Source organism: Cetorhinus maximus, chromosome 9 (genome assembly GCF_964194155.1).
Source record: "Cetorhinus maximus chromosome 9, sCetMax3.hap1.1, whole genome shotgun sequence".
Lineage (NCBI taxonomy): Eukaryota > Metazoa > Chordata > Chondrichthyes > Lamniformes > Cetorhinidae > Cetorhinus > Cetorhinus maximus.
The window spans coordinates 86,753,361-86,770,150 of NC_135887.1; the positions used below are offsets into that span (position 1 = coordinate 86,753,361).

Sequence of the window (16,790 nt, forward strand, 5' to 3'; positions counted from 1 at the left end):
ACGTCAAAAAAACAAAGTTAAGGGCACTCTACCTGAATGCACGCGGCATTCGCAGTAAGGTAGATGATCTAAAGGCACAAATAGAGGTAAATGGGTATGATATAATTGCCATTACGGAAACATGGCTGCATGGTAACCAAGACTGGGAACCGAATATTCAAGAATACTCGATGTTTAGGAAAGGCAGACAAGAAGGGAAAGGAGGTGGAGTTGCAATAATAAGAGATGGGATCAGTGCATTAATAAGGGAGGATCTCAGATCGGAAGGACAATGGGTGGAATCTGTTTGGGTGGAGCAAAAAACAGCAAAGGGCAGCAGGCATTGGTTGCAGTTGTTTATAGGCCACCCAACAGTTATGGCAATGTGGAGCACTAATCAGGAGATGAGAGAAGCATGTAGCATGGACAATACAGTAATCATGGGTGACTTCAATCTGCATATAGACTGGGTAAACCAATTGAGCACTAGTGCTGTGGAAGACAAGTTTCTGGAGTGTGTTCGGGATGGTTTTCTAGAGCAGTATGTTGAGGAGCCAACTAGAAGACATGCTATTTTAAATCTAGTATTATGTAATGAAAAAGTGCTAATTAATAATCTTGTTATAAAAGAACCTTTAGGGGTGAGTGACCACAATAAAGAATTTTACTTTATGTTTGAAAATGAGGTAGTTCACTCTGAAGCAAGGGTGTTTAAGTTGAATAAAGGAAATTATAGGCAATGGATAGTCTTCAAAGAACTATTATGTAGCTTACTGCACCTACACATTCCTTCAAAGTACAAAAATCCAAAAAAGTTAGTCAACTGTGGCTGACAAAGGAAGTTAAGATTAAAAGAAAAGGCTTACAAAGCTGTCAGAAGTAGTGGTAAACCGGAGGATTGGGAGCTTTTTGGAATACTGCAAAGGAATACCAAGAAACAGGTAAAGAAAGGGGAATAGAATATAAATGCAATCTAGCAAAAAACATAAAAACGGAATGTAAAACCTTCTATTAGCATGTAAAAAGGAAGCATTTGGCTAAGATAAATGTGGGTCCATTGCAGGCAGAGTCAAGAGAATTCATAATGAGGAATAGGGAAATGGCAGAGAAGCTAAATAATTACTTTGTGTCTGTTTTCACTGAGGAAGATACAAGAAATCTCCCAGATTTAGAGATCCAAGGGACTAGGGAGAATGAAGAGTTGAAGGAAATTAGTATAAGTAAAGAGGTTGTATTGGAGAAATTAATGGGATTGAAAATTGATAAGTCCCCGGGACCTGATATTCTGCATCCCAGAGTATTGAAGGAGGTTGCTATAGAGATATTGGATACATTGGTGATAATTTTCCAAAATTCTATAGATCCTGGAATGGTCCCTCAAGATTGGAAGTTAGCAAATGTCACCCCACTATTTAAGAAGGGAAGGAGAGAGAAAACAGGGAACTACAGACCTGTTAGCCTTACATCAGTTGTAGGGAAAATGCTAGAATCTATTATAAAGGATGTGATAAATGGATACTTAGATAGCATGGATTTGCAAATGGGAAATCATGTTTGATGAACTTGTTGGGAGTTTTTTGAGGATGTTACTAATAAAACTGATAAAGAAGTCGATGGACGTAGTATACTTGGATTTTCAGAACGCTTTTGATAAAGTCCCCCACAGGAGGTTGATTAGCAAAATAAAAGAACATGCGATAGGAGGCAATATACTAGCATGGATTAAGGATTGGCTAACAGGCAGAAAACAGAGAGTAGGAATAAACAGGTCATTCTCACGTTGGCAGGCTATGACTAGTGGGGTACTGAAAAGATCAGTACTTGGGCCCCAGCTGTTCACAATATATATATCAATGATTTGGATATGGGGACCAAATGTAATATTTTCAAGTTCACGGATGATACAAAACTAGGCAGAAATGTGTTGTGAGGAAGATGTAAAGTGGCTACAGGAGGATTTGGACAGACTTAGTGAGCGGGCAAGAACATGGCAGGTGCAATATAATCTGGAAAAATATGAGCTTATCCACTTCGGTAGAAGGAATAGATGTGCAGAGTATTTCCTAAACGGTAAGAGATTAGAAAATGTAGATGTACAAAGGGACCAACAAGTCACTGAAGACTAACATGCAAGTGCAGCAAGTTATTAGGAAGGATAATGGAATGTTAGCCTTTATTGCAAGAGAATTTGAGCACAGGAGTAATGAAGTCTTGCTTTAATCGTATAGAAGCTTGAACGGACAGCACCTGGAGTACTGTGTGCAGTTTTGGTCCCCTTCCCTCAGAAAGGATATTATTGCCATAAGAGGGAGTGCAACTAACGTTCACCAGACTTGTTCCGGGGATGGCAGGACTGTCTTATGATGAGAGACTGGGCAAACTGGGCCTGTATTCTCTAGAGTTTCGAAGACTGAGAGGTGATCTCATTGAAACCTACAAAATACTTAAAGGAATAGACAGGGTAGATGCAGGTATTATGTTTCCCCTGGTTGGGGAGTCTAGAACCAGGGGACACAATTTCAAGATAAGGGGGAAGCTACTTAGGACCAAGATGAGGAGAAATTTCTTTACTCAGAGGGTTGTGATCCTTCAGAATTCTCTACCCCAGAGGGCTGTGGAGGTTCAGTCATTGAGTATGTTTAAGGTAGCGATTGATAGATTTCTGATTAACAAAAACATAAAGGGTTATGAGGATAGTGTGGGTAAAAGGCATTGAAGTGTTCGATCAGCCATGATCATATCGAATGGTGGAGCAGGCTCGACAGGCTGAATAGCCTTCTACTGTTCCTATGATCCTATTTAATAGTACATAATATGAGTTAAGATATTTTTGTAAATAAGAGGGTAAAACAAAATTAAAGGAGGAGGAATGTAGTAATTGTAAATTAAACCGTTTCTTACTGTTATGGGGATCATGTGGCTGTACAGGCAAATCAGCCCTATGCATAGGGAATCTTAGGAGTGGAGCTTTTGAGCCTTGGTCTTGGAACAAGCATGCAGCCTCATCTGGAGTATGTAATTAAAGTTTACAGTTTTTTTACAAGAAACCCATCCTGCACTCCAAGTTTATTACACTATCCAAACAAAGCTAGAGCATCTCCATCAATAAATCTCTGCCCTCACACCAATGAAGACTGCAAAGATCTAAACTTGGCCCCACCTTATGGATTACCCCTCAATGACATCATCTAAAGACATGGCATCAAGTTCCAAATGTTCGCTAATGATACACAGATCTACCTCTTTACTTCTACAACAATGTTGTCAACTTGTTTGTGTGACTTCCAGTCTGAGACGAGCCACAATTTCTTCCAGTTAAATCTTGAAGCTGTTGTGTTCAATCTCTACTACAAACTCCATACCCTCACCAGTGCCCACTGATTCTATCAACCCGAGCCCCTGCTTCCGACTAAACCAGAAGACCTTGCAAGCTCAGAATCCTCCCCATCCTCATGACGACCATGACTTTACCTCCGAACAGAAAGGTTCCAAAGATGAAGAGAACGACGTGCGGAAGATTTTCATCGAACACGTGCAAGAGGGTCCTTTTGAAACGTAAGTTATTCTTCATTTTGTCCCTTTCAAGTGCTTCGAAGTCCAAGCTGGTCATGTTCAACAGGTCGTCGTCTTCAATAACGGCACCCCATGGCGGGCCCCACGATACGTTGTGCACCACGCCCATGATTTTTCACCCTGTTAATGGTTCCCTGTCCGGCAGTTCGCCAAGACCCACGCGCGCCGAATGCCAAACCCGTTTGAACGAAGTAAAGCATTGCGAATGCGACTTGGACACCAAACGCGCGCCCTAGTCTTCGCTGTCACGTGATCTCGAACATAACACGTGACTTTCTGTAGGCTTCTCCTCACGTGTATCAGTTGCCCTGTTTTCCATCTCCATATTTGTCGTTCTCTTTTTCGGTCCGTTTGGGTTTCTGTGCGTTTCTTTCTCTTTTCTACATTTATATTTTTTCTCTCTATCCCTGTTCCGTGTGTGTGGCTCACTCGGTTCAAAAGCAAAATACTACAGTTGCTGGAGATGTGAAATAAAACAGAAAATGCTGAAACAGACAACAACGACATAGGACGTTAACTCTTTCTTTCCACAGATGCTGTCTAACCTGCTGAGTATTTCCAGTGTTTTCTGTTTTTACTTCACTCTGTCGGTTCCCTGTGATTCTCTCTTCCGTCCCCTCATTCAATCTTCGTTACGATGTGCATGGTTTGCCCGCTCTACCTGAAGAAGAGTTCTCCCAGTGTACTGACCAAAATCATGTCTCTCCTTTGCTGTTTATGAGACCTTGCAGTACACAAATTGTTTGATACTTTGCTTCAACATAGTACAATTCAAAAGAAACAATTACCTGGATATGAAGTGTTTCGAGACATTCTGAGGACTGCATGACTATAAAAAAGCAAGCTCTTACTGTAACAAAGAAGAAGTCTGTCCTGCTACTGTTTTAAACTTCATATATTGCCCGCTACTATGTATGTCCCTAGTGGAGGTCCTGTGGCCCAGTAGGTAACGTCCCTGCTTCTGAGTTAGAAGCTCTAGGGTTCCTGGCCACAGAAGGTGTGTTCATAATGCAGCCAAACAGGTTGATATCAACCTGCAAATCCTTCCAATAGCAGGCAATAAGTACGAGAGAAATTCCTGGTCAGACATGTGATAGAAAGAAAATTGGAACTTCTACCATCACTTTCCATAGCTACAGACTGCAACGTGAATGTTACAGCAACATGGACTCCCTGAGTGACACATCCCTGCTATGTTGAAATCAGGGTCCATTACACCATTACATTTTTTTCCCAGAACCTTAAAGGTGGAGTCCCACATGTCCCTCAGCATCCCCTTCTACCTAAAACCTGCCATCTTTTAATCCTCAAGATTAGATCATCTAAATGCCACTGCTTGATATACCTCAATAGATGCTTCGCGTGAACTATGATTCCGGGCTCCACATTAAAGCTTTTAATAATTTTAAAATGCCCAATCCCACGAACCAGTGAAAAGGTGCTTCTGAAGTCTGCAAAACCTTGAAGTAGAAATTATGGTCAGCTCTGGAGTTACTAGTGACAGGAAACAAAGTGTTTTTAAATCCAACCTATATCCAAGATTAAAAGTATTGAAATCGCATTTTTTAAATCTTTAGTACCGGTTCACAAGCCATGTGGAAAAGGAGTAAAGAAATATTTTTGATACCCAATTCTGAAAAAGGAGTGTTAACATTTTAGTAGTATTTAGAAAGTATTTCCGTCGCGCACGACAAATATAAAATAAAGTTCTGAAGGGGATAGAAAATATTTTCTAAATAGATATACCTGTAGATACAAAAGTGTTTGATTTGAAGAGAGAGATGGTAATTGAAACTAGTGTACACCGGGCAACTTACGCTTTGGGCAGCGCACTCGTCAAATGTAATTACCTGCTTCGTGTCCATCTGCAGCCAAATTACCTCAAAGTATATTTCATTTAATTGGTGCAATTTTGGTTCTAATGGGGGTGACATACAGAGAAAATAGAGCTCGTGACGCGGGAGTGAGATTGGTGATGCGATTTGCTTCCCATATAAAAGTACACATTCCGCTCCGCTCTCTGCAACAACTTCTGTGTTATAGCGGCTATTGCTCTAGTCAGGAGGCAAACTTGTTAATTCAGCAACTCTCTGGGCTTCAATCATTAAGAAAATACATCAAACCATCGAGTTTAGAAGAAAACACACTAACAGCAAAATAGGGTAAGATAACAATAGTCAGATAAATCATTTTCTATGTATTTTATTATCTTAAAATGATTTTCACCCTTTCTGAGATGTTCCTTCGGGAATCTGTTTTTTTCTCTTCCCCTCCGCTTTTAGATGCCTCGCTTTGCCAGTATCCTAGGTCTGTCTCTAGTCTTGTGTGTCGCCGTTTCCCAATGTTTTGGGTTAGTCCTCTCGGTGAGTTCTCTTTAAAGTTACTACTCTCTCCTTCAGGTGCTTCATTGTCTCGTTTAATTCAGCGATTGTGTCTGTTACTTTGCACCTAGAGCTGTCCATTTAGCGCCCTTTTCCTTCCCTGCAGAATTTGAGGATTGTCTTAAAAAAACGCAAAGAAACCTGTCAATCAGTATAGTCTCACGGAAGATTATTTAATGCTGACAAGGTGAAACCAAAAGAGTGTTTCAAACACTTGGCAGATTTCTTAACTTCAGAAAAGGGAAAGGTTAGTACCCAAAAAATTATGAAGAGTCTGATTAAAATCTCTGCTGAAAACAGCCTGTTTATTTATTAGTGTTGAGATGTCACCATTCAAAATGTTAATTTATCCTTTTTAATGCTATTGATGTGTTTTTATTTCTGATTTTGAGTATTGTAACTATAAATATAGGGTATACTATAGAATAAATGTTACTATGAAACATTTGCATTTGATATCTCACTTGTGGTGATGGGAATGGGGTCGATTAGCTCAGTTAGCTAGATGGCTAGTGTGTGGTTCAGAATAATGCCAACAGTGCACGTTCCATTCCCAATCCAACTGTGTAGACTTGGGACTTACCTTCTCATTCTGCCCTTGAAAGTGAAAGGTAACTGACAAAAAAACTGTCAAGGAAACTGCTCATGTTGAAGAAATCAGCAGACAATGAGCCAAGACCTGCCTTTGGGCACAGCATGTATACAATCATCATATAGGGGGAACTTTAACCAGGAGAGGACTTGGGTAGGGGTGGGGTGAGCACTAAATGTATATGGTATTGTGAGTCTGCAATTTCAACTCCATAGACAGTAGTAGCTGCTTCCCCAAAAAAGTGACAGTGATAACTGGCCAATGTGTATGTGTGGAAATTTGGGCAGCAGAAGAATATTCATCTGGACAAAGAAAAGGATAATTGGAAAGAAAGTAAGTCATGAGCAGGGGATTTTGGGAGGGGCTCATGTGAGGGAAGAGATCAACTCCAGGCCAGGATGGCCTAAACTTTCCACGTGAGGTCTGGAGAAACACTCCTGCTCCTCCTGGCATGATAAGGAAAGGTTTTTTAAAAATCATTAGTGGTCTCTTCTGGTCCCAGACCATCTTCTCATTGCTTTTATCTGCCAGGAAAGTTGCAGTGGTTTCTTTACTCAGGTTAGAGTTTAACAGTGCAACTGTGACCCATGACATTTTTGCACCCCACCAGCTTCAGACAGAAACCATTACCATCTACTCAGAAGAGCATATTAAAATCAAGATTAGCACAAAGCAGGTGGGTAAATCACCAGGCTATATTAACTGCCTATCTGCCCGGTTCCTACCAGACACAGGTTTAAATGTGCCCAATATACCTCCATGTTCTGTGTCAATTTTCTCTGCTGAGGGTAAGGACTGTTGCTGGGGTAGTTTTATGGGTGCTAGTTAATCTGCAGTAACTTTTCAAATGTGAACTTTTCTTTTTGCAAACGTCATTGTATTACTGAAACGTGTGACTGCTGCTCTGCCTATTTATTTGGACACACATCTTTTCAAATGACTGTCAACACTCCATTCTTTTATTCAAAATTGTGTTTGGAAATTGTTTCAGTCCCCAACTTATAAATATTTTTTTTCCATTTTTTAACTATTCATTCAAGGGATGTGGGCTTCACTGGCTAGGCCAGCATTTACTGCCCATCCCTAATTGCCCTTGAGAAGTTGGTGGTGAGCTGCCTTCTTGAACCACTGCAGTCCATGTAGGTACATCCACAATGCTGTTAGGGAGGGAGTTCCAGGATTTTGACCCAGCAACAGTGAAGCAAGGGCCATATATTTCCAAGTCAGGATGGTGAGTGGCTTGGAGAAGAACTTTCAGGTAGTGGTGTTCCCATGTATCTGCTGCTCTTGTCCTTCTAGATGATAGTGGTCATGGTTTTGGAAGGTGCTGTCTAAGGAGCCTTGGTGAGTTTCTGCAGTGCATCTTGTAGATGGTACACACTGCTGCCACTGTGCATCAGTGATGGAGGGAGTGAATGTTTGTGGATGGGGTGCCAATCAAATGGGCTGCTTTGTCCTGGATGGTGTTGAGCTTCTTGAGTATTGCTGGAGCTGCATTCATCCAAGCAAGGGGAGAGTATTCCATCACATTCCAGACTTGTACCTTGTAGATGGTGGACAGGTTTTGGGGAGTAAGGAAGTGAGTTACTCGCCGCAGGATTCCTAGCCTCTGACCTGCCCTTGTAGCTAGTCCAGTTCAGTTTCTGGCCAATTGGAACCCCCAAGATGTTGATAGTGGGGGATTCAGCAATGGTATTGCCATTGAATGTCAAGGGGCGATGGTAAGATTCTCTCTTGTTGGAGATGGTCTTTGTCTGGCACTTGTGTGGAGTAAATGTTACTCACCACTTGTCAGCCCAAGCCTGGTTATTTTCCAGGTTTTGCTGCATTTGGACATGGACTGCTTCAGTTTCTGAGGAGTCATGAATGGTGCTGAACATCGTGCAATCATCAGTGAACATCCCCACTTCTAACCTTATGATGGAGGGAAGGTCATTGATAAGCAGCTGAAGATGGTTGGGTCTCACACACTACCCTGAGGAACTCCCGCAGTGATGTCCTGGAACGGAGATGATTGACCTCCAACAGCCACAACCATCTTCCTTTGTGCTAGGTATGACTCTAACCAGCGTAGAGATTTCCCCCCCTATTCCTATTCACTCCAGTTTTGCCAGGGTTCCTGGGTGCCACATTCAGTCAAATGCTGCCTTGATGTCAAGAGCAGTCACTCTCACCTCACCTTTTATGTGGCTCACCGGTTTCTTTCATTTGTTATTAGTTATCAATGAAGTCCAGCAAACTGAGTTTTAATTGTGCAATGAATAGCAATGTAGTTTGGTTCTGTGCTCGGCCTGCATTATAGTCACCCTTTTTAAAAGGTTAACAAGAATGCTCAATACTTCCTTGCCTGCAAGACCTGATTTTTTTGTTTTGAAATAAAGATGGATTTGGTGTTTATTATTCTGGTACATTGCATGCTACAGAAAAGGTAATATTTAGATATTTCTCCAGCAGGCAAAAGAAAAAAGGGGCTGGACATTAAACAGTGTGGGGTACCTACTAGGAGCACGTGAGTATGCTTTGTGCAAATGGTAAATGTTACAAATTTGTATTACCTGTTTGAGAAATGTCAATCCTTCATCCCTATCCTAAACTGTAATGTGTCTTGTCAATTAAATATCTCATCAGTATTTCAATCTGTGGCACACTCTACTTAACATCACTTGGGTGGCAGTGGTTCAAGCAAGTGGCCCACCACCTTCTCCAGGGCAACTAGGAATGGACAACAAATGCCAGCCTTCCAAGTCATGCTCATATCCTGACACTGTATAATTGAAAAAAAAAACTCAGTTCTCTAGGTATGGCTAGATATAGTATGAGTGGCATGAGGTTTTTAGTGGGCTCCAGCCTGGAAAAAAAAATCTGAGATATCTCAATTCTTACACCTTTATTGCTGTCTTTCATAAAGACTATTTCGAACATAATTCAACCTCCAATGCCTCCCCAACATTCACATTTATGCACTTTTCAGCAGGAAGCATTAGATAATGATCAGATGTGGGTACCTCAAACATTACAATTACCTTAGTCATGGAGAAAGAATAATGTTCACATACCTATCCTGGCTGACGTCATCTCATTTATGCAGTAGATCAAACTTGGGAGCTTGCTGCTTTATATAACTCAATTTCATTCTTTTTTATTTGTTCATGGATTGTGGATATTGCTGGCTAGGCCAACGTTTATTGCTCATCCCTAATTACCCTTGAGAAGGTGGTGGTGAGCTGCCTTCTTGAACCGCTGTAGTCCATGAGGTGTAGATACACCCACAGTGCTGTTAGGGAGGGGGTTCCAGGATTTTGACTCAGCGACAGTGAAGAAACGGCAATATATTTCCAAGTCATGTTGGTGAGTGGCTTAGAGGGGAACTTGCAGGTGGTGGTGTTCCCATGTGTCCTTCTAGATGGTAGTGGTCATGGGTTTGGAAGGTGCTGTCTAAAGGGCCTTGGTGAGTTCCGGCAGTGCATCTTGTAGATGGTACATATTGCTGCCACTGTGCGTTGTGGTGGAGGGAGTGAATGTTGGTGGGTGGGGTGCCAATCAAGTGGGCTTCTTTGCCTTGGATACTTTTTGACTGTTCGAGCTGCACTCATCCAGACAGGTGGAGAATATTCCATTGCACTCCTGACTTGTGCCTTGTAGATGGTGGACAGGCTTTGGGAAGTCAGGAGGTGAGTTACTTGCCTCAGGATTCCTAGCCTCTGACCTACTCTTGTAGCCACAGTATTTATATGGCTAGTCCATTTCAGTTTCTGGTCAACGGTAACCTCCAGGATGTTGATAGTGGGGGATTCAGCAATGGTAATGCCAATGAATGTCAAGGGGCGATGGTAAGATTCTCTCTTGTTGGAGATGGTCATTGTCTGACACTTGTGTGGCGTGAATTTTACTTGCCACTTGTCAGCCCAAGCCTGGTTATTGTCCAGGTCTTGCTGCATTTGGACATGGATTGCTTCAGTTTCTGAGGAGTCATGAATGGTGCTGAACATTGTGCAATCATTAGTGAACATCCCCACTTCTGACCTTATGATGGAAAGAAGGTCATTGATGAAGCAGCTGAAGATGGTTGGGTCTAGGACACTGCCCTGAGGAACTTCTGCAGTGATGTCCTGGAATTGAGATGATTGACCTCCAACAACAACAACCAACTTCCTTTGTGCTAGGTATGGCTCCAACCAGCAGAGAGTTTCCCTGATTCCTATTGACACCATTTTTGCTGGGGCTCCTTGATGCCATACTTGGTCAAATGTTGCCTTGATGCAGTCACTCTCACCTCACCTTTGGAGATCAGCTGTTTTGTCCATGTTTGACCCATGGCTGTAATGAGGTCAGGAGCTGAGTGGCCCTGTCAGAACCCAAACTGAGGGTCAGTGAGCAGGTTATTGCTAAGCAAGTGCTACCTGATAGAATTGATGACAGTGTATCTGCCAATTCAGCTGTTTAGGCAGCTAGATTTATGATTTTAATAAGAATGAAATGGTGGTTATACTGTTGGAATCATTAATGGCTTTCTGAAAAAAAACCAGGGACAACAAAACACTTCCCTCAATGCAAAAACAAAAGATTGCAGATGCTGAACATCAAAGATAAACAGAAGATGCCAAAAGTCAGACAGCATATGTTGAGATAAAAATAGTTAATTATTTAGGTCAATGACCTTTCAGACTGGGAAAAAGTTAGATGTAATGGGTTTTAAAGAAGTATCCAGGTGAGGGGAGGACAGAACAAAATATTAGGTCTGATGGGTGGAAGATTTGAGTAATTAAATAACAAAATATTTCATTGCAGTTTACAAATTCTTTTCAGTACATCATTGTGATCATATGTTGTGAGTTGATCATATGTTTTGATTTGCTTTTTTTTGCAGTCTTTTTTCAAACTAGTTGACATGCATATTGTCAAACTGTCACAGAACCTGCAGATCTCTCTCTTCCCAAAATGTGTACTGCTTGTATGGTCATAGAATTAACCCAAAAGTTAGCTCATTACAGCTGGATTAGAGAATGTACAAAGCAGCTAGGATTCTTGCTACATGTTGCTATCCAGGCTCCTGCTGGAAACTGTAAATAGGCCGATATCTGAGCTTGCCTCTTTGGCCTCCATAAGTGAACAACCTACCAAAATGCATTATCTATGTTCAGTCATTTAAAATGGGCATCTGGACAAGGCTTCCAAATGCTTGAAGAAATACAATTCCAGCACGATTCACTGTCTTCAAAAGATAAGAGCAGAAAAAAATGGACAAAGAATTCCTCGCATGTTCTAGTATCTTAAAATACAAAGTATACATGCTAGGTGGATATTAAACCATTTTAACCATATTAACTACATTTGGTTAGGCTTACTCAATCTAGAATTAAAGCACTAATTCTCTAGGAAAATTCAATAGCCATAAATGTTTAGATTTCTGCAATTTTGTTGACCAGTTTGTGTTGCAGATGAATAGAAATTCTCAATGTTGCATTTGGTAACTGTCCTCCTCATAGATGCTGTGGAGAATCGCCCAATCTTAAACAAAAAGAAGGCCCCTGCTGGCAAACGTGAACTGCAGTTTGAAGATGAAATTAAACATGGTAATAGAAGTTATTCCACTTTTTAAAAAAACATTTATTCCTTCCTGCATTATTGAGCAAAACAGAACTGACTCAAATTACCAGTTTTGCATTCCATATGAATGCAAAGGAAGGAGCGAATAAATTGTCATTGACACTTCCATAACAATGTTTGTGTTGGATGATTTCTCAATCAAAACAAACTGAATGATTTGTTCCCTCATCATTGAAAAGAGCTGCATGTAGGATGTTTTAGATTGGATACGGTTTGTTAATTGAGGATTGGAGTGAAAAATTGATTACACATCAATGTTGTCCTTTTTAAAATACTATGTGGAGTGTGTGGGGTTTGTCTAAACTGCACCTGATTCATCAATGCAACTTAGGAGCATCTGTTATGATAAATTTTCACAATTTATATTCTATGCATTTACTATACAAAGAAATGAAAAAGAAAACATTTCTAGACTAAATATGAACCTTAATGTGCACTTTCTAGGTAACTTGCTACAAACTCTTGATGACGAAAGTGTTGCTCAAATAGCCATTGAATTTCTTATGTACTTGCACCTAAAAGGTAGGAATATTTGATATTGAAAACACATTTGCTATCCCAAATGGTACAAGAGAATATGGAGCCATTGAATGGCAGTACAAGCTCAGGGCTGAATGGCCTCCTCCTCCTGTTCTATTACTATAAATAGTATCCTATTACTAATATATGATACACCAGCATGCAAGCCATGCTCTTCCTTATTTATTGTTTATTTTTCTTTTTTTAGTCTGGTGGATATTTACAGATTATCATTAGTATACAGACTATTTAAAACAGTTTCCAGTTAATCATGTTTAATATGTACCAATTAACTGTTCATAGGCTTTTTTTGGGCTCTTGTAATTTCCCAGCTTGTAAATTAATATTATTCAATGAATACATGTGTAAGCATGTAACAGGAATTGAGGAAAAAAACTGACCGGGGGGGTCAGGAAGCATTTGGAGCCCATAGAAGATCGGCAAGTTTGGCAATTCCATCAATTATTTGAGCTAGGTAAATTAATGAATGTTTAGGTGGTAGTCACATTGAAATTTTGTTAGATATTACATAAGTAGGGTGATTACAGATAAAGTAAAGGCATGATTTGTGACTGAGCACCAAAATATGCTAAATTGATCACTGAATTGGTTAAGGTCAGGTAAGAGGCTCCCAATCGAAACATGGCTGCATAGGAACTAAATGAATCAAACTATGATTGGTAAGGAGTTTGGATTATGGATATAAGTAGGTGAGATTTCAGATTCAATATAACTTGGTTGAAATTAGCTAGGTGTAAAGTGATACTAATGATTCATTGGTGCTGAATACTGCACGTTGTTAGAATCATAAATAAATTGTTTCAGTGTGAAACTTGTGGCTAGTTGGAAAGTGAGTGATATTAGAACCACAAGACAGTAAGATTGACTAGATTGGAAATAAAATGAGCAAGATTGTACACATTTGTTGGATAAGGTTAATAGACTAGACCATTTGGCCTATTGAGAGGCAGGCCTTTTTACTGTAATTCATTAATTTCCAACCCAGTTGGTCACAAATCTATTTAATTCAACTCAATTGCCAATCTTGTATCCAACTGTCAATCACATCCACCTCAATTATGCGCCATTTGATATTAACAACTTGATGTCAATCCCAAAATCAAAACTGATCCAATGTACATCTCAATGCCATGCTTCAATTCAGAAATCTCATGTATGCAGTGAATTATTTTACCCAGTTTGTATCCAATGAAATCTAGTCACTAAGTTCACTCACCTTGCAGAAAAACACACAAACTGACCAACAACTTCAAAAAGTTCAAATATTGGTTTCTTGGCAAAAAGAAATGCAGTTTACAGACGGACGATTGTAGAAATTACCAAAGGCGATGCGATTGCTTAAACTAATTTTTGTTCCAAAAACAATTTCTACAATTACCACAGCTGTAAACTGCATTTTTTGTGTTTTTAGACTTTTTAATCTGTGCAATATATATGATTGGTGTAGTCTTAGCTCCAGGCATGCCCAACATTCAAACACCCCACTGTGCTTTCTCTCTAACTCCTCATTGAGATGTATGTTGGATTTGTTTTGAGTTTGTGATTCACTGATTATTAGATTATCATGAATTCAAAAGCTAGGTAAATTGTAACTTGATAGGGTTTGCTGAAGTTAATGAATATATATGATCTGGACGACACTGGTATCAACATGGAGGTCGGGTAGATGAGAGTGACATTCTAAACTAGAAGAATCAGAATGGAAGATTGGCATTGAGTTGTGAATGTGATTGACAATTGGATACAAAATTGGCAAAATGGCATTGAGTTGAATTAAAATAGATTGGTCACCAATTGTGTTGGATTGGGTATCCAGCTGATGTTCTATTGAAAGCAATGAGTGTAGAATAGTTGAGGCAAGATAGGCGAGACTGGTGAATGGATAAATTGTGTATATAAAAAATGGTGTTAGATTAGACAGTAGGTAACTAAATATCTATTAGAGTTGATTGCATTGGGTGTTTGTATCCTATCCAATATAAATATCAATGTGGGAAAGGTTGATGGTTTGATTTATTACTAAGTAGACAACAGGCAGTTGGGATAGATTTAACACCTGGATACAAGATGGGTGAAGTAAGATTCATACCTGAATTGACATTGTGGAAAAATTAGTAACAGATTAGAAATGGGCTAGGTGAGTGGTGACCTGAGTTAGTGAAGATTAGTGACTGAACATGAATTAGATGAGGTTAATACTTGGATTGTAGACAACAATGATTGTGATTAAATACATATTGCTAAGATTAAAACATGGTTTGGATATGGGATGAGTGATTTGTAATGGATATAGTAAGTGAGAATCTAATCTCAGTGAAATTAGGAGCTGAATTGGCAAAAGTATGAAGATGCTACAATTAATCACATTTCTTTTCTTCATTTCCACTTTTTCTCATGAAAGAAATTTGCATTCTCCTCCTGGATTTTGGGGATAATCTCACATCACCTTAGGATGGTGCACGATGTATGAGTGTCATATAGGGAAGAGAGGTTCAAACATTTTTGAAGATTATTTTGGTTGGGTGATGTTTTTGGCTGCTATTTAAAATGTGAATGGAGATATGAAGTGCCCAGAAGAGTATGACCACTTGTTTTACAATTAGCGCATAAAGTGGAAACCGCAAAAAAAGACAGCTTTGGTTGCATTGTGTTGTCATGTTATGCTTATAAAATTTTGTTCCGTGTTCCAAACTTGACACGACTGAACATTATTTGTTTCAGAGATTGGTGCACTTGACAACCTGCCACCACTGTTATCATCTGAAGTTTCCCAGCCATGATCTCTCACAGCAACCTTTCTGGAATGCATAAACCACAGAATTAGTGACTGCAACCTCTACGCTGAACAAATCGAAGATTACTGAAGACAAAAGTTAAATTGTAATTAGGTTTCTGAATATTTTGATCACCTTTTAGTACCTTTGACTTAGTATTGAGATCTTTGTGAAATTCTTTGCATTCCCACATGGAAGAAAACGTGTAAACAAATAAAATTAGCAGCTGCAACAATTGTATTTTACAGTTTGGAATTTCTTTTCACAAGGTTAATTTTCCTCTGCAACAACAGTACTGAAGTAACTGAGGAGTCCATAAGCTTCAAGCTTTTACTCCTACTCTAGTGAGTCCATAAATGTACCTCTAGCCCTGAGAAGAACTGTCAGCTGCCTCTTTTCATTCCTCAATATTAAGGACTTATAGTACTTGACACCTAAACACAACTAATTTATATTCCCATACTGAAGTTATTAGATTCGACGATTAACAACATCCATTACTCTAAGCACAGTGAGCGCATTTAAATATTTCTTAACCTTCCCTGCTTTCTTATTTGCATATCTGTGCAATTTTAAAGACCTGTTTCATGTCACTTTCAATTGTGTTTATCGTGTAAGAAGAAACCTAGTCACTTCAGACTTGCTTGACTTAATTCCTTGAAAGCTACAATAATTCTGACTACTCTTCTCCACAGCTGTTTTAATGTAGTAATATCTTTGAGTAGTGCAACCAAATTGCTTGTCACCTGGCATTTGGTAACTCATAGGAGGGAAGTCTAGCGTGTGACAGTATTGGAGTAGCATCCAGCAGTTTTGCAACACTGGGAGGAGGGTTTGGGGAAAGACTGAGTAATGATCTTTGGGCCATCCTAGGAGGATTCCTTGGATTTGACAGCACTATGAAGGGGAACCTTGAGGTTGGGTGCAGGGCTCGTTTCTGATAGCATAGGAGAAACCATACAGCATTTCAGAGCAAGTCATGGGTCTGACAGCACTGGATACATTTTTAAAGACTGCCAGAAAGGGGAGGGAAAATTTCTCATAGCAAATCAGAAGATGTGCTGTTTTATAATGAGTGGAACATAATACTTAATTATGCACAATGCATTATTCAACTGCTAAGATGGAGTTCTGCTCAAGTTAGACCCCTAATGCAATTTTACATTGTCCAGCTTCTAGTCTCCACACGCCACTTGGGTGTATCCAGGGTGCCTCAAGGGCCTAATTGTAATGTAATAATAGTGTCTCCATGGATGCATATATATCAAGTTGCCAATACGAATAGATCTGGTTTTTCTAGTTTAAGGTTTACCTATAAGTGATAGTGCTAATGATAACTTGTCC

The 16,790-nt window shown here is 39.8% G+C and overlaps 1 protein-coding gene across 2 annotated transcripts; it reads left to right on the forward strand.

Annotated features, from left to right (window-relative positions):
* Positions 1-5,580: 5,580 nt before the first annotated feature.
* gal (galanin/GMAP prepropeptide) lies at positions 5,581-15,681 on the forward strand. 2 transcript variants are annotated; one of them, XM_078547862.1, is made up of 6 exons: positions 5,581-5,714; positions 5,835-5,915; positions 8,977-9,034; positions 12,012-12,098; positions 12,577-12,654; positions 15,394-15,681. In XM_078547862.1, exons 2-6 carry the CDS (start codon positions 5,835-5,837, stop codon positions 15,450-15,452), a joined length of 363 nt encoding a protein of 120 aa, XP_078403988.1. In that variant the 5' UTR covers positions 5,581-5,714; the 3' UTR covers positions 15,453-15,681. The 2 variants fall into 2 exon arrangements, with proteins under 2 accessions (XP_078403988.1, XP_078403989.1); XM_078547863.1 differs by having other exon boundaries at positions 8,980-9,034.
* Positions 15,682-16,790: the final 1,109 nt, after the last annotated feature.